At 43.7% G+C, this 19,239-nt stretch overlaps 1 protein-coding gene across 2 annotated transcripts in view; it reads left to right on the top strand.

Moving 5' to 3' along the window:
- The window catches only part of LOC137302379 (misshapen-like kinase 1), a 202,284-nt gene that overhangs the window by 79,173 nt on the left and 103,872 nt on the right, over positions 1-19,239 (top strand). For both annotated transcript variants that reach the window (XM_067972004.1, XM_067972003.1), the window contains exon 3: positions 9,151-9,207. In XM_067972004.1, coding sequence (XP_067828105.1) covers positions 9,151-9,207 — 57 coding nt within the window. The remainder of the gene's footprint in view (positions 1-9,150; positions 9,208-19,239) is intronic.

Here is a 19,239-nt window from a genome sequence, read left to right as displayed (position 1 = left end):
TTGGTGTCGCTGGCAAGGCCAACATTTATTGCTCATCCCTAATTGCCCTTGGGAAGGTGGTGGCGAGCCACCTTCTTGAACCACTGCAGTCCGTGTGGTGCAGGTTCTCCCATTGTGCTGTTAGGTAGGGAGTTCCAGGATTTTGACCCAGCGACTATGAAGGAACGGCGATATATTTCCAAGTCGGGATGGTGTGTGACTTGGAGGGGAACGTGCAGGTGGTGTTGTTCCCATGTGCCTGCTGCCCTTGTCCTTCCAGGTGGTAGAGGTCGCGAGTTTGGGAGGTGCTGTCGAAGGAGCCGTGGCAAGTTGCTGCAGTGTATCCTGATGGTACACACTGCAGCCACAGTGCGCCGGTGGTGAAGGGAGTGAACGTTTAGGGTGGTGGATAGGGTTCCAATCAAACGGGCTGCTTTGTCCTGGATGGTGTCGAGTTTCTTGAGTGTTGTTGGAGCTGCACTCATCCAGGCAAGTGGAGAGTATTCCATCACACTCCTGACTTGTGCCTTGTAGATGGTGGAAAGGCTTTGGGGAGTCAGGAGGTGAGTCAGTCGCTGCAGAATACCCAGTCTCTGACCTGCTCTAGTAGCCACAGTATTTATGTGGCTGCTCCAGTTAAGTTCCTGGTCAATGGTGACTCCCAGGATGTTGATGGTGGGGGATTTGGCAATGGTAATGCTGTTGAATGTCAAGGGGAGGTGGTTAGACTCTCTCTTGTTGGAGATGGTCATTGCCTGGCACGAATGTTACTTGCCACTTATCAGCCCAAGCCTGGATGTTGTCCAGGACTTGCTGCATGCGGGCATGGACTGCTTCATTATTTACTCGTAATTAGTTTATAGAAGATTGACCAGATTGATTCTCCCTCCTGACTTTGCTTTCATCTCAGTGGAAAAAGTCTGGATCCAGATCAACTGACCTAATGGAAATAGGTAACTCTCCTTGTTGGGAATTAGTCTTGAATCCAGGCAGTAAAAATGTCCCTTACTTAATGTTGCCCAGATAATCTGCTGAGAACTTTACAGCACTTCGATCCAAAGAAAAGAACTATTTTAGCACAGTATGTTCTTATTATCTCAAGATAGTACATGTGAAATGATAGGGTTTCACTGCAATACCATGCAGCTATTTTTTAGGAGAGGTATTCAGGCTAGATGGCAAAAATATGACTTGCTGCATCATCCTGGTTTTGATCTCCCCAAACTAGCTTTTCTATCACCAAAGACTATTACTTGATGTTGACCAGAGAAAATAAGACTTTTAAAAAAAAAAAGCAATAAAGTACATCTTTGATGTATATTGGCAGCTGCAGTGGACTACAAAAGTTCAGACACAGCAGCAATGCAGAGGAAATAGCTGAAACTGGGAGGAGAGCACTGATCTCTGGAAGGTGACTATCAAGTGATGTCAACCCCAAAACTTGAGCAGCATGAGTTACGGCAGTTTATTTTCCATAAATCACTCTCAATGTGTATTCTCTTCATACTGTATGTATGGTGGCCTTTTTTAAAGCAGTTATTTGGTTTCAATTTTCACGAGCATTTACTGTTGTAGATATGGAATGTTACTGGACATGACATGATGCTCAAACCACTCCTTCACTCTCACACCATCTTTGATGCCCTGGTCCCCAGCAAAACCTTTACACTCTCCCATCCTAGTTATGGCCCCCATCTCCATTCCCTCAAGTCCAAGGGGTGCACATACTTGAGTGTATGAGTAACACATAATTGGTTCAGTCATCCAACACCAGATCTGGCTGGACCACATCAAGTGTTATTGGTCCTCACTCTCCTCTCCCAAAACCACCCACTACTCCAGGGGAATTCTGGAAAGCAAAGATAAGCCCAGGCTTCTTTTCTCCACTCCCATTTGACTCCTTACACCCCTTTTTCCATGCTCCCTTCACTCTCTCTTCCAACAACAAATAGAAGGAGCTCATGGATTTCTTTGTCACTAAAGTTGAGACCAACTGTCCAGATGTCTCTGCTTCCTCCTCTCCCCCCCCCCCCCCCCCCCCCCCACTTCCTTTGCTGCCCGAACTAAGCACCTGTCACACTCTCTCTAGTTTCTCTCCCGTGTTATCCACACTGATATCTCTAGTAGTTCCCCAAGGATTTATCCTTGACCCCCTACTCTTCCTCATCTACATGATGCCCCCTGGCGACATTATGGGGATAGGGGTGGGAAAGTGGAGTTGAGATAGATGATCAGCCATGATCTTATTGAATGGCGGAGCAGGCTCGAGGGATCGAATGGCCTACTCCTGTTCCTATTTCTTATATTCATTCATAGACATGGGGGTCATCTTCTACATAGATGCTGGTGACATCCAGCTTTACCTCTCCACTACCTCTGTCGACCCCTACACTGTCTCTGCATTATCAGATTGCTCGTCTGACATCTGGTCACCCCACCATTGGCAGCCATGCTTTCAGCCACCTACAGCCCACTTTCTGGAATTCCCTGCCTAACCCCCCCCCACTACTTCAACATTCTTCTTAAAAGCCACCTTTTTGACCAAGCTTTTAGTCTCGCCTTCTAATATCTCCTCCTTTGGCTCAGCGTCCATTTGTTCCTTACGTTCTGAAGTGCCTTGCAACGTTGTTTCAATGCAAGTTTTTGATGATAGTGCTATACTTTTTCATTTGAGGCTGTAGCTTCAAGAGGTTGCTGAGCAGCTGAATTCCAAATCAGACCTACCCCATTTTTGTCGTTGGAAGTAGGCGCAGTATCTAGACGTTTGCAGATTATGATGAGCCTTGCATATCAGAGTAAGTGTACAACAGTTGAGTTAATACGTATATGAACATCATCATACAGTAATAGACTTGCAACATCTGTGCCGTGACCGTATTTATCATTGACATTTGCAATGTGATCAGTATTACGTGAACCGTTTAGCTTTAATGTGTTACGGAGTAGTGTTAATGGGAGTCCAATCTTGTTGGAGATAAAATCATGGAGTATAGTTCAATAGTACACACAGATCTAATGGAGAGAGTGATAAGCACTCTGCTTCTTGCACACTGCTCCATTGCTTTTCACTTCTAGTAGATGCACAATCTTCTTAAACCCACCAGTAACAAGTTGGCAAATAGAACTTTCCAGTCTCAAATCAAGCATATTAGGTTTTCAATATTTAAAAAATGTGAATATACATGGAAACCTATTTTACATTCTGATCCTGTTGTAGTACAAAGAACTTGGATCCAAAGATGCAGAGAAATTTATTAATACTAATATAGGAGCAGGACCTTAGGATCGCTTGGTCGACCTGATCTTTCTCCTGGCTCAGCCCTATATCCCGATTATCCGCCATCTTCCGGTTGAATCAGAAGTTGAATCAGAAGTTGATCCAAAAGCTTTCCAAAAACTTCAGCTGTGTTGGTATTTCAGTATGTCAGCCGTGGCACAGCGGGTAGCGCGCTCACCTGAGTCAGAAGGTTGTGGGTTCAAGCCCCACTCCAGTGACTTGAGCACATAATCCAGGCTGACACTCCCAGTGCAGTGCTGAGGGAGCACTGTACTATCGAATGAAACGTTGAACCGAGGCCCCGTCTGCCCCCTCAAGGTGGACGTAAAAGATTCCATGGCATTATTTCGAAGAGGAGCTGGGGAGTTCTCCACTGTGTTCTGGCCAATGTTAATCCTTCAACCAACATTACTTTTTTTTTCAAAAAACACATTATCTGGTCATTATTACATTGCTATTTATGGGACCTTGCTATGCGCAAAATTGGTTGCCATGTTTCCTTCATTGCAACAGTGACTACACTTCAAAAGCGTTTCCTTTGCTGTAAAGCGCTTTGGGATGTCCTGAGGCCATGAGAGGCGCTATACAAATGCAAGTTATTGCTTTTCTTTGTTTTTACTCGAGGCAAGAAACATTGTGGTTTCAAATCGCTCTCCAGAACTTGAGCACATAACCTGGGATGACACTTCAATGCTGTACTGAGGGAGTGCTGTGTTATTAGAGGTGCCGGCTTTTGCATAAGACGTTAACTTAAGGCCCTAATTGTTCAGGTGTACATAAAAAGATACAAACAACAGGGAGTTCTTGAGTCCTGGCCAACATTCATCACACAAGAGCCACAACAGATTATCTGTTCATTCATCTCATTTCAGTTTGTGGGACCTCATCATGTTTGCCTACATGGGCTGTAAAGCACTTTGGTACGATCTGAGGTTGTGAAAGGCGTTCTATAAATGCAAGAACGTTCTTTCAGTAAGCATGATGTTATTCCATAAGATTAGCTCACCGTGTGCCCTGATGTTGCTCAAAATCTTTTCCTCTGCATTTTCGTTATCGATTTTCTTCTTTGTTGCCGCACATGAAGCCAAGACTTCTAGACATAAAATGTCAATCGGTGGGTTTGCAAAAAACAGTTTGTACAGCAGCAATGGGAAGTTCAGCTCCTGACAGTGCATCCCTTGATTTGTGAAGATGTTTGAGACATTAAATCTGCTTGAATTATGAGGATAAGGATTTCCTTTGTAATATTCATCTTACTTTGGCTGTTTCACTTCATTATAGTTGCTTCCGCCCCAACTAGAGTATTTTTAATTTTACAAAATGTCCCCAGCATTTGCATTATAAAGTGTGCTGTGAATACATTTTGATGGTACTGTAACGAGTGCTTTGTTTTGCTGTTAGCAGCCTGATATTTTCTTTTGGCAATTCTCCAATCATCCTTGGAACAAGTATTACCTTCCCAATTGATGCTTAGTGCAGTAGCAGTATTTTTAGTTTAGCCAGCTCTAGAATATACTAATCAGTGACCTACTTAAAAACAAAAACACCCATTAATTTTGCTTGCACAGCCAATATATCTGCATTGTAGGCGATTCTTACTTTTGTTGCTGCAATCCTATTGAAATACAAGGCTGAGTCCCATCAAAAACCAGTCTGACTTGAAACACAAATTATCATTAGGGCCTTGTACATTATAGGTCAGGTGTTGGGAGAGTCTGTCTGTAAACAGTTTTTTTTTTCTTAATTTATGATCTCAAAAAAAAATGATTGGTTAGAGTTGGTTTTCCCCCAGCATCATTTTCTTCATTCCTCTCTAGTTCTCTCCGTGCTAGGATATGGGCCTATAGGTGCCAGCAGTCCTCTGGTAATTTGCTGACAAAAGTGACTCAATTTCAAAAGTGACCTATTGGTTTTAAAGTGCTATGGGACTTACTGAGGGCAAGGTGAGACATTACATAAGTGCAAGTTTGTTTGTTCATCCGCCCTTCCTTCATTTCTTTCGGTACCATGCCCAAGAGATCATTCTTCATCTGCAAGTCTTAAGCAGTGAGTATTAGCAGGCTATATGGCCATGCAGGAGTCGGGAGAGATCAACCGAGTCTGATGAAGTAGTTAGATGATGTATGATGGGAGGAGGCTCGGGTTGAGCATAAGTACGGCATAGACTAGATGGGCCAAATGGCCTGTTTCTGTATTGTTAATTCTGATTCTCCTCGCCACCCCCGAAACAGTAGCTAGTTTTTATTTTTGGAAACCAGCAGATGTGGATTTCATAGTTCACGACCAGCGTGTGCTCACAATTCAATGCAGTCGTGAGATGTTTTACATAAAAGGTTTCATTGTGCATGGTTGCTGATTAAAGTTAAGGTATCTGCACATAACTATAATAAGTAAAATGTTGCATTCTACGATATGGAGCATGCGATGGCCCATAATAACCTGTTCGTATCCAGGAACCAGAGGTTGTCGGTGTTGCCCTATGACATCTGCGCTGAAATCCGTCCTTTATAGTCAGCCTCAAGACCAGCTCATTTTAAGGACTCTTAATTTGATAAATTGGCCTGATTACTTACTGCCTTGTGCTCCTCAGTCCTTGTTAGTAAACGAGTTGCCCTTGATCTAGTAGAGATGCCTGCACAAATGATATTAGTTAATCAGGTGCACCTCAATTCAGGTACTGGTGTTATAATTGGTCTAATCAGTGGCATTCTGGTTTCCTCAAACTTGGGGGTTAGCATGCTGTTGGTCATGTGCAGGTTCATGTGTATACCATAATATAATATGCAGCAGTCAATTTACATGCATGATAAGTGGGTGGGTGGAAGAACAGACTGTGCTCCGGGCCACATTGGCAAGTAGACTGTGCATGATGTCAAACAATCATACACATTGGTTTCTAAGTGCTACACAGTATATGCTGACATATTAAGCTGTCTGTTTGCAATCCCTAAACCAAACTGACCCAATTTCAGATTTTTAAAAAGTCTCTGGATATGGGTGTCACTAGCAAGGCCGGCATTTATTGCCCATCCCTTGTTGCCCTTGAGAAGGTGGTGGTGTGCTGTCGTCTTGAACTGCTGCAGTCAGTGTAGTGAAGGTACTCCCACAATGCTGTTAGGTAGGGAGTTCCAGGAATTTGACCCAGCGACGATGAAGGAACGGTGATATGTGTCCAAATCAGGATTGTGTGTGACTAGGAGGGGAACTTGGGAGGTGATGGTGTCCCCATGCACCTGCTGCTTTTGTCCTCCTAGGTAGTGGAGATCTCTGGTTTGGGAGGTGCTGCCCTAGAAGCCATGTCAAGTTGCTGCAGTGCATCCTGTAGATAGTACACATTGCAGCCACGGTGCACTGGTGGTGGAGGGAATGGATGTTTGAGGTGGTGGATGGGGTGCCAATCAAATGGACTGCTTTGTCCCGGATGATGTTTAGCTTTTTGAGGGTGGTTTGAGCCGCACACATCCAGACAAGTGGAGAGTATTCCATTACAGTCCTGACTTGTGCCTTGTAGGTGGTGGAGAGGCTTTGGGGAGTCAAGAGATGAGTCACTCGCCACAGAATACCCAACCTCTGACCTGCTCTAGTAGCTATGGCATTTATGTGGCTTATCCAGTTGAGTTTCTGGTCAACTGTGACCCCCAGGATATTGATGATGGGGGAATTGGCGATGGTAATGCCATTGCATGTTAATGGGAGATGGTTGCTGGAGATGGTCATTGCCTGACGCTTGTGTGGAGCAAATGTTACTTGCCACTTATCAGCCCAAGCCTGGATGTTGTCCAGGTCTTGCTGCATGCAGGCATGGACTGCTTCATTATCTGAGGAGTTGTGAATGGAGCTGAACATTGTGCAATCATCAGTGAACATCCCCACTTCTGACCTTATTATGGAGGGAAGGTCATTGATAAAGCAGCTGAAGATAGTTGGGCCTAGGCCACTGCCCTGAGGAACTCCTGCAGTGATGTCCTGAGGCTGAGATGATTGGCCTCCACAACCATCTTCCTTTGTGCCAGCTATGACTCCAGCCACTGAAGAGTTTTCCCCCTGATCCCCAATGACTTCAGTTTTATTTATTAGTCTCCTTGGTGCCACACTCAGTGGGATGCTGCCTTGATGTCGAGGGCAGTACCTCTGGAATTTAGTTGAGATTTTTTTGGGGACAAGATTAGAAGTTGAAAAAGCTGCAATCTAAAAGTAGCCAGTAACATCAGTGATGTTTAAAAGTGGTCAATATCTTGATCTGAATGGTGCAGTTGAGTTTCAAAAAGTTGGATGGGCTGAATGACCTTTTTATAGAAATGCACTTATTTAGTATTGCATAAGAGCACAAACCACTGTTTTAAAAGCTGTGTGATATGCTGTTTAAATTACTCTTTCGCTCAACAACTACCAAGTACTGTAACCACCAGTACTTCACCCTAGTGTTATACAGCTTAAAAGTGCTTTGTCCTGCGCAACCTAAATTTGGAACTTCAAAATCGATAGTCGTACTGCTGAGCGTTTTTCACAGTTCATGAACTTGCAATTAACATTTCACACACACACTATTATACGTGACTGGAACAAATAGTGGTAAATACATGTGTATGTATATATATTATAAATAAAGCACTTTTCATGTATCCTCATTCAAGCGGAAGGATTTGGATATAAATATAATGGTACAGTTTTAAAGGGGGGGTGCAGTCACAGAGACTTGGGGGTGTATGTGCACAATTCTTTGAAGGTGACAGGACAAGTTGAGAAGGCTGTTAAAAAGCATATGGGATCCTGGGCTTTATTAATAGAGACGTAGAGTACAAAAGCAAGGAAGTTATGCTAAATCTTTATAAAATACTGGTTAGGCCTCAGCTGGAGTATTGTGTCCAATTCTGGGCACCACACTTTAGGAAGGATGTCTAGGCCTTAGAGTGGATGCAGAGGAGATTTACTAGAATGGTACCGGGGCTGCAGGACTTCAGTTACATGGAGAGACCAGAGAAGGTTGTTCTCCTTAGAGCAGAGAAGGTTAAGGGGAGATTTGATAGAGGTGTTCAAAAATCATGAAGGTTTTTGAAAGAGTAAATAAGGAGAAACTGTTTCCAGTGGCAGAAATGATGGTAACCAGAGGACATAGATTTATGGTAATTGGCAAAAAAACCAGAGGCCAGATGAGAAGAAACTTTTTTTACGAAGTGAGTTGTTATGATTGGAATGCACTGCCTGAAAGGGTGGTGGAAGCAGATTGAATAATAACTTTCAAAAGGGAATTGGATAAATACTGAAGGGGAAAAATTTGCAGGGGAACTTGACTAATTGAATAGCTCTTTCAAAGAGCTGGCACAGGCACGGTGGGTCGAATGGCTGCCTTCTGTGCTGTATCATTGTCATTCTATGATTCTATTATACTGTATGTTTAAGAGCAGTAGCTAACTTGATAAGCTCACTACTTAATGTCTGTCTCTCAACCACGTGCTAATTGGGAACTGACTCGAGCTGCAGGTTAGCAGGAAAATGCATCTGCAGTCAACTCGCTTTCAGAATGACGAGCTACTTGGAACAGAGTGTGTGGTGTACTGCTTGAAATTTAGAAATAAACCTAAGATTTGCATAATATGATTCCACATCAAACATCAAGAATTCTATTATCCATGGTTTCAAAGTAGAATGCAATTATTTTCCAGCGGCTGTGACCCCATCCCCATTTGATCATTGTCTTTGCATTAATAAGTTTATGTCATATAGAAAATATTGTTGACTTGGGACATCACCCTGTTTGCAAACAGCTCTAAGATAGAAAAACTGTTCGCAGTCCACCACTAGGCTCAGTTAGTGTAGTGAACAGCTTATTCATTCTAGTGTGATGTTTTCATAAAGCAGAAATACTGATGTGTCTGTTTTTTCCCTCCATCCAGGGTCGGCATGTCAAAACAGGGCAGCTTGCAGCCATCAAAGTTATGGACGTCACAGAGGTATGGAGAGCTTTTGACTATGGCAGACACAGTGGACTGTGTCATTTCTGTTATCTCTTGAAGCAACATTAAGCAGCATAGTCAGGGCCTAGTGCTGGGGAAAATATTTTTGAAGTTTACTGTATGATTAGGATTTTCTTTTTAAATTTCCTTCAACTGACTTTTTTTCATTTTTTTAGAACTTTAAAAAGGTAGGAACATAGGCATTGCTGGATAAAACATACCAGAAATAATGGGGAACCAAGGGTCTAATGAGAGTGAGGAACTTAAAGTAATTAATATTAGTAAAATGAAAGTACTGGATAAATTAATGAGACTACAAGCTGACAAATCCCTTGGACCTGATGGCCTAAATCCTAGGGTTCTAAAAGAGGTGGCTGCAGAGTGTGTGAATGCATTGGTTGTGATCTTCCAAAATTCCCTAGGTTCTAGAATGGTCCCAGTGGATTGGAAGGTAGCAAATGTAACACCGTTATTCAAGAAAGGAAGGAGGGAGAAAACGGGCATGTAGCCTGATGTCAGTAGTCGGGAAAATGCTGGAATCTGTTATCAAGGACATGGTAACGGGGCACGTAGAAAATCATAATATGCCGAGGCAGAGTCAACATGGTTTTATGAAAAGGAAATTGTGTTTTACAAATCTATTAGAGATTTTTGAGGCTGTAACTAGCAGGGTAGATAAAGGGGAACCAGTGGATGTAATATATTTGGATTTTCAAAAGGCATTTGATAAGATGCCACACAAAAGGTGGTTGCACAAGATAAGGACTCGTGGGTTTGGGGATAATATATTAGCATGGATAGAGGATTGGTTAACGAACAGAAAACAGAGTAGGAATAAACGGGTCATTTTCAGGTTGGCAGGCTGTAACTAGTGGGGTGCCGTCAGGATCAGTGCTTGGGCCTCAGCTATTTACAATCTATATTAGTGAGTTAAATGAAGGGACCGAGTGTAATGTATCCAAGTTTGCTGATGATACAAAGCTAGGTGGGAAAGTAAACTGTGAGGAGGAGACAGATTCTGCAAAGGGATATAGACAGGTTAAGTGAGTGGGCAAAGAAGGTGGCAGATGGAATATAATATGGGGAAATGTGAGGTTATTCACTTTGGTAGGAAGAATAGTAAAACGGAATATTTTTTAAATGGTGAGAAACTATTAAATGTTGGTTTCAGAGGGATTTGCGAGTCCTTGTACACGAATCACAAAGTTAACCTGCAGGTACAGCGGGCAATTAGGAAGGCAAATGGCATGCTGGCCTTTATTGCAAGGGGGATGGAGTATAACAGTAAGGAAGTCTTACTACAATTGTACATGGCTTTGGTGAGACTTCATCTGGAGTACTGTGTACAGTTTTGGTCTCCTTACCTAAGGAAGGATATACTTGCCTTAGAGGTGGTGCAACGAAGGTTCACTAGATTGATTCCTGGGTCGTCCTATGAGGAGCGATTGAGTAGAATGGACCTATACTCTCGAGTTTAGAAGAAATAGAGGTGATCTCATTGAAGCATATAAGATTCTGAGGGGGCTTGACAGGGTAGATGCTGAGAGGCTGTTTCCCCTGGGTGGAAAGTCTAAAACTAGGGGTCATATTCTTGGGATAAGGGGTCAGCCATTTAGGACTGAGATGAAAAATGTCTTCACTCAGAGGGTTGTGAATCTTTGGAATTCTCTATCCCAGAGGACTGTGGATGCTCAGTCGTTGAGTATATTCAAGACTGAGATTGATAGATTTTTGGACTCTAAGGGCATCAAAGGATATAGGGAGGAAAGTGGAGTTGAGGTCGAAGATCAGCCATAATATTGAAAGGCAGAGTAGGCTCGAGGGGCCGTATGGACTACTCTTGCTTCTATTTCTTATGTTCTTATTCCATTGGCCATTCTGATTATTTTCTATACCTTTCCGTGACATTTTATTGATCTATGTACATGGACTCCTAAGTCTCTTTGGACCTCCAGTTGTGAGCTTTTCACCATTTCGGAAGTACTCTGATCTACCCTTTTTAGGTTCAAAGTAGATGATCTCACACTTGCCTACATTGAAATCTGTTTGCCACAGCTTTGCCCATTCATTTAATCTGTTAATATATCTCTAAGTTTATGCTTCCATCTACACTGTTTAAAATGCTACCTATCTTTGTGTCATCAGCAAACTTGGATTTGTGGCTCTCCGTCCCGTCATCCATGTTGTTATTAAAAAAAAAAGTGAATAGTTGAGGCCCCAACACAGATCCCTGTGGGACACCACTAGTCACATTCTGCCAATTTGAGAACCTGCACATTATCTCGTCTCTCTGTCTCCTGCCACTCAGCTAATTTCCGAACGAGGTCAATAATTTGCCCTCAATTCCATGACCTTCAACTTTAGCTAACAGTTTGTTATGAGTGACTTTATCTTATGCCTTGTGGAAGTCCATATAAACAACATCCATAGACATTCCCCCACTTTAGCCACCTCTTCAAAAAATTCAATCAGATTCGTCAGGCATGACCTACCCTTTACAAATCCATGCTGGCTCTCTCTGATCAGCTGAAAGTTTCCAAAGTGTTCAGTCACTCTATCCTTAATTATGGACTCCAGTAATTTCTTGACACCAGATGTTAGGTTAACTGGTCTACAATTCCCTGGCTTCCCCCCTCACTTTTCTTAAGTAGCGGAGTGACGTGCAATTTTCCAAAGTAAAGGAACGGTTTCTGAATCGAGAGAACTATGGAAGATTATAGTAAGAGCATCTGCAATGTTCTCGCTTACTTCCTTTAAAACCATGGAATGGAAACCATCTGGTCCTGGGGATATGTCACTCTTTAGTGCCATTATTTTCTTCATTACTGTTAATTTGCTTATGTCAATTATGTGGAGTCCCTGTCCCTGATTCAAAATTAGTTTCCTTGGAGCGTCTGGCATGATCCTCTTCCTCTACTGTAAATACTGACACAAAGTAATTACTTAACGTACGCCATTTCTTTATTTTCATTTATAATATCACCATTATCAGCTTTTAAGGGGCCCACATTGCTCTTGACCACCTTCTTTTTCCTAATATAATTGTAAAATATTTTTGTCTTGATTTTGATATCACTTGCAAGTTTCTCTTCATACTCCCTTTTTGTAGCTCTTACTATCTGTTTTGTCACCATAAGGCCATAAGAGATAGGTGCAGGAGTAGGCCATTCGGCCCCTCGAGCCTGCTGCGCCATTCAATGAGATCGTGGCTGATCTGATTTTTACCTCAACTCCACTTTCCTGCCTTTTCCCCATATCCTTTGACTCCCTTGCTGATCAAAAATGTGTCTAACTCAGCCTTGAATGCATTCAATGACTCAGCCTTCACAGCTTTTTGGGGTCAAGAATTCCAAAGATTCACGACCCTCTGGGAGAAGAAATTGCTCCTCGTTTCCGTCTTAAACGGGTGACCCCTTATTCTGAGACTATGCCCCCGAGTTTTAGAATCCCCCATGAGGGATAACATCCTCTCAGCATCTACCCTATCGAGTCCACCCCAGAATCTTGTATGTTTCAATAAGATCCCCTCTCATTCCTATAAACTCCAATAAGTATAGACCCAACCTGTTCAATCTTTCCTCATAAGACAACTCTTCCATACCTGGAATCAACCTAGTGAACCTTCTCTGAACTGCCTCCAATGCAAGTATGTCCTTCCTTAAATAAGGGCACCAGAACTGTAGGCAGTACTCCAGGTGTGGTCTCACCAGCACGCTGTACAGTTGTAGCATGACTTCCCTGCTTTTATACTCCATTCCCATAGAAATAAAGGCCAATATTCCGTTTGCCTTCCGGATTACCTGCTGCACCTGTATGTTGAATCTTTGTGTTTCATGTACGAGGACACCCAGATCCCTCTGTACCGCAGCATTTTGTAGTGTTTCTCCATTCAAATAATATTTTGCTTTTTTATTTTTCCTCCCAAAGTGGATGACTTCACATTTTCCCACATTATATTCCATCGGCCAAATTTTTGCCCATTCGCTTAACCTGTCAATATCCCTTTGCAGACACTCTGTGTCCTCATCGCAACATGGCTTTCCACCTATCTTTGTATCATCAGCAAATTTGGCCACAAGACACTGTTCCTTCATCCAAGTCATTGATATATATTGTAAATAGTTGAGGCCCCAGCACTGAGCCCTGCGGCACCCCACTAGTTACAGATTGCCATTTTGAAAATGACCCTTTTATCCCGACTCTGTTTTCTGTTGGTTAGCCAATCCTCTATCCATGCCACTATATTACCCCCAACACCACGAGCTCTTATCTTGTGCAGTAATTTTTTATGTGGCACCTTATCGAATGCCTTTTGGAAATCCAAATGTACTGCATCCATTGGTTCCCTTTTATCCACCCTGCCCGTTACTTCCTCAAAGAACTCTAATAAATTTGTCAGACACGATTTTCCCTTCATAAAACCATGTTGACTCTCCTTGATTGTATTATGAGTCTCCAAATGTCCTGCTACTACTTCCTTAATAATGGATTATAGCATTTTCCCAATGACAGATGTTAGGCTGACTGGTCTATAGTTACCTGCTTTCTGTCTCACTCCCTTCTTGAATAGGGGTGTTACATTTGCAGTTTTCCAATCTGCTGGGACCTTTCCAGAATCGAGTGAATTCTGGAAGATTACAACCAGTGCATCCACTATCTCTGTAGCCACTTCCTTTAAGACCCTCTGATGCAAGCCATCAGGTCCAGGGGACTTGTCAGCCTTTAGACCCATTAGTTTACCTGTTACTTTTTCTCTAGTGATTGTTTTTAGTTCCTCCCTCCCCTTTGCCCCTTGATTTTCTATTATTATTGGTATATTATTAGTGTCTTCGACTGTGAAGACAGATACAAAATATTTTTTCAATTCCTCTGCCATTTCCTACTTTTCCATTATTATTTCCCCAGTCTCATCCTCTAAGGAATCAATGCTAACATTAGCTACCCTCTTCCTTTTTATATACTTGTAGAAGCTTTTACTGTCAGTTTTTATATTTCTTGCTAGTTTGCTCTCATAATCTATTTTCTTTGCTGTTCTTTGTCTCTCCCAGTCGCCAGGATCTGTGCTTTTTTTTGCATTTTTGTATGCTTTTTCTTTTAGTTTTATATTGTCCCTTACCTCTTGTCAACCATGACTTTTTTTTGGCAAGTGGAGCTCTTGTTCCTTAGGGGTATAAACTGCTGCTTCATCAATGACCTTCCCTCCATCATAAGGTCAGAAATGGGGATGTTCGCTGATGATTGCACAGTGTTCAGTTCCATTCGCCACCCCTCAGATAATGAAGCAGTCCATGCCTGCATGCAGCAAGACCTGGACAACATCCAGGCTTGGGCTGATAAGTGGCAAGTAACATTCGCGCAAGATAAGTTCCAGGCAATGACCATCTCCAACAAGAGAGTGTCTAACCACCTCCCCTTGACATTCAACGGCATTACCATTGCCGAATCCCCCACCATCAACATTCTGGGGGTCACCATTGACCAGAAACATAACTGGACCAGCCATATAAATACTGTGGCTACAAGAGCAGGTCAGAGGCTGGGTATTCTGCGGTGAGTAACTCACTTCCTGACTCCCCAAAGCCTTTCCACCATCTACAAGGCACAAGTCAGGAGTGTGATGGAATACTCTCCACTTGCCTGGATGAGTGCAGCTCCAACAACACAAGAAGCTTGACACCATCCAAGACAAAGCAGCCCGTTTGATTGGCACCCCATCCACCACCCTAAACATTCATTCCCTTCACCACCGGCGCACTGGCTGCATGTGTATCATCCACAGGATGCACTGCAGCAACTCGCCAAGGCTTCTTCGACGCACCTCCTAAACCCGCGACCTCTACTTCCTAGAAGGACAAGTGTAAGGAATCTTACAACACCAGGTTATAGTCCAACAGTTTTATTTTAAAATCACAAGCTTTTGGAGATTATCTCCTTCGTCAGGTGAGTGAGTGAAAGGTTCTCAAATCGCATATCTCAAATCGCATATATAAGATATGCGATTTGAGAACCTTTCACTCACTCACCTGACGAAGGAGATAATCTCCGAAAGCTTGTGATTTTAAAATAAAACTGTTGGACTATAACCTGGTGTTGTAAGATTCCTTACATTTGTCCACCCCAGTCCATCACCGGCATCTCCACATCATAGAAGGACAAGGGCAGCAGGCACATGGGAACAACACCACCTGCACGTTCCCCTCCAAGTCACACACCAACCCGACTTGGAAATATATCGCCATTCCTTCATCGTCGCTGGGTCAAAATCCTGGAACTCCCTTCCTAACAGCACTGTGGGAGAACCTTCACCACACGGACTGTAGAGGTTCAAGAAGGCAGCTCACCACCACCAAGGGCAATTAGGGATGGGCAATAAATGCTGGCCTCTCCAGCGACGCCCACATCCCATGAACGATTTTTTAAAAAAATGGTTCCGTATAACATTAAATTCTTTTTTGAACACCTTTCACTGATCATCTGTCATTTTACCCATCAACAGATTTGCCCAATTTACTGTGGACATTGTTTCATCCCGTTGAAGTTGGCCTTACCTAAATTTAGAATCTTAGCTGATACGGGTTTCTCCCTTTCAAACACAGCGTTGAACTCGATCATATTATGAATGGTCGCTATTAGATAAATGTTCACGTACCGTTAGGCTGTTAACTAAATCTGGCTAGTTAATCATTATTAAATCTAATGTGGCCTGCCCCCTTAATTTCAGTCTAATTGTACCATTTTTATCACCATTGAGAGCAAAAGATTCTGCAACTTGGTAGGTCTCTTCTTACACTATTTCAATAGTGTCAGCCGTGGCTCAGTGGGTAACACTCTTGCCTTTGAGTCAGAAGGTTGTGGGTTCAAGTCCCACTCAAGAGACTTAAACACATAATCTAGGCTGACAATCCAGTGCTGTTCTGAGGAAGTGCTACATTGTCGGAGGTGCTGCTTTTCGGATAAGAGGTTAAACTGACGCCCCGGCTGTCCTATCAGGTGGACGTAAAAGATCCCATGGCACTATTTCGAAGAGTAGGGGAGTTCTCCCCAGTGTCCTGGCCAACCAACATCACTGAAACAGATTATCTGGTCATTTATCCTCGTTGCTGTTTACGGAACCTTGCTGTGCGCAAATTGGTTGCCCATACGATACAACAGTTACTGTACTTCAAAAGTACTTCATTGGTTGTAAAGCACTTTGGGGTGTCCTGAGGTCATTAAAGGTGCAAGCCTTGTTGGTTGATTGGAGGTATTCATGTCGAAAATCAGAGAAACTGATCCAGCTGCTTTTGGAAGTGACTGTCAGAGATTAATGCTATGTCCTAGGATTTTTTTATGCTGAATTTATATATTTTTTATTATTCGTTCATGGGATGTGGGTGTCGCTGGCGAGGCCGGCATTTATTGCCCATCCCTAGTTGCCCTTGAGAAGGTGGTGGTGAGCCGCCTTCTTGAACCACTGCAGTCCGTGTGGTGAAGGTTTTCCCATAGTGCTGTTCGGAAGGGAGTTCCAGGATTTTGACCCAGCGACCATGAAGGAACAGCGATATATTTCCAAGTCGGGATGGTGTGTGACTTGGAGGGGAACGTGCAGGTGGTGTTCCCATGTGCCTGCTGCTCTTGTCCTTCTAGGTGGTAGAGGTCGCGGGTTTGGGAGGTGCTGTCGAAGAAGCCTTGGCGAGTTGCTGCAGTGCATCCTGTGGATGGTGCACACTGCAGCCACAGTGTGCCGGTGGTGAAGGGAGTGAATGTTTAGGGTGGTGCATGGGGTGCCAATCAAGCGGGCTGCTTTGTCCTGGATGGTGTCGAGCTTCTTGAGTATTGGAGCTGCACTCATCCAGGCAAGTGGAGAGTATTCCATCACATACCTGACTTGTGCCTTGTAGATGGTGGAAAGGCTTTGGGGAGTCAGGAGGTGAGTCACTCGCCGCAGAATACCCAGCCTCTGACCTGCTCTTGTAGCCACAGTATTTATGTGGCTGGTCCAGTTATGTTTCTGGTCAATGGTGACCCCCAGGATGTTGATGGGGGATTTGGCGATGGTGATGCTGTTGAATGTCAAGGGTAGGTGGTTAGACCCTCTCTTGTTGGAGATGGTCATTGCCTGGCACTTGTCTGGCGCGAATGTTACTTGCCACTTATCAGCCCAAGCCTGGATGTTGTCCAGGTCTTGCTGCATGCGGACTCGGACTGCTTCATTATTTGAGGGGTTGCGAATGGAACTGAACACTGCAATCATCAGCGAACATACCCATTTCTGACCTTATGATGGAGGGAAGGTCATTGTTGAAGCAGCTGTAGATGGTTGGGCCTAGGACACTACCCTGAGGAACTCCTGCAACAATGCCCTGGGGCTGAGATGATTGGCCTCCAACAACCACTACCATCTTCCTTTGTGCTAGGTATGACACCAGCCACTGGAGAGTTTTCCCCCTGATTCCCATTGACTTCAATTGTACTAGGGCTCCTTGGTGCCACACTCGGTCAAATGCTGCCTTGATGTCAAGGGCAGTCACTCTCACCTCTGGAATTCAGCTCTTTTGTCCATGTTTGGACCAAGGCTGTAATGAGGTCTGGTGCTGAGTGGTCCTGGCGGAACCCAAACTGAGCATCGGTGAGCCGGTTATTGGTGAGTAAGTGCCGCTTGATAGCACTGTCGACAACACCTTCCATCACTTTGCTGATGATTGAGAGTCGACTTATGGGGTGGTAACTGGCCGGATTGAATTTGTCCTGCTTTTTGTGGACAGGACATACCTGGGCAATTTTCCACATTGTCGGGTAGATTGGTAGCAGCTTGAACGTGCAGGAGCAGGACATCAAGGCAGGTGTCGTGTCTCCATCACTAAAATGGCCAAGACTCCGACTGAAACTTCAAAGGCCACAAATTTAAAGACCTCCGTAGCTGTGGCTATCACTGGAGATTCAAGCACCTCTATTTCTCTGCTGCTTATTTCTACCTCCACAACATAGCCTGCCTCATTCCTTGTCTCTTTGCCACTGGAAATCTTAGTCACACTTTCATGACCTCCAGGCTCGACTTCTCCAACCCTCTCCTCTTTGACCTCCCAACTCCTTGCCCTCGTCAACCTTCACTGGCTTTCCATCCCCCAATACATTGAGTTCAAATTTTACAGATCCCTCCATAGCCTCATCTCACCCCACCTCTGCAACATGCTCTAGCTCTGTGTCCCACCCCACTAGCTTCATGTGCATCCTGCCTCCCTCTCCTTCCACATGGGTGGCTGAGCCTTCATCTGCCTCAGCATACTCTCTTGAACTCTCTCCCTGAACCTATCTGCCGTGCTACCTCTCAGCTCACATTCAAAAGCTTCCTCAAAATCTACTCTGATTGTGCCTTTGATCATCTCCCCAACTCCTCTTCTACTGCTTAGCGTCTTTTTTTTCTCGAAGTGCCTTTGGGCATTCACTACACCACAGATGCTAAATAAAAGAAAGTTGTTGACCAACAGGCTAGGACTGCAGTCATGTAAAAAAAAAAAGTGCTGCATGTTAGAGATTGGGCAATGGAATGAGTGGATCAGCAGGCTATTAATTTATCTCTGGGTTCTGGACGTCAATCAGCTTGGACTATTTAGAAGAAAATCGTCTCTCAGGCTATATCCCCAATTCCTAATGGGGGTGGGTCATGGTATAAAACTGCCTACACTTCGGCACAAAATTGGCCGTCTTGCTTGATAATTATAGCTGGTATGGGAAATGGAAAAATGCACATTGATGTAGCAGGTGTACTTTTCTGAGATGGAGCTGCAGGTCCATTATTGCAGAGGTAGCTTTATCCTGCATTCAGTTTTGTTGATGATTCAGTTAGACATTCATCACCTTTCAGATCTCATCTCCTCAGTGTTCATTACTTCCAGTCCTCTCATAGTGCAAGGGCTGAATTACTTCATCTTGATCTCCTCTATGTTCTTCAACGAGGCAATGAAAATCTCATCTTTCAATCATTCATATATGGACAGCAACTCTAACCAATAGCTGCACCTTTTCTTTGGCCCCTTTCGTCCTCCTTCA

This window comes from Heptranchias perlo, chromosome 35, assembly GCF_035084215.1.
Source record: "Heptranchias perlo isolate sHepPer1 chromosome 35, sHepPer1.hap1, whole genome shotgun sequence".
Taxonomy (NCBI): domain Eukaryota; kingdom Metazoa; phylum Chordata; class Chondrichthyes; order Hexanchiformes; family Hexanchidae; genus Heptranchias; species Heptranchias perlo.
This window is presented reverse-complemented; position numbering and strand designations above follow the sequence as displayed.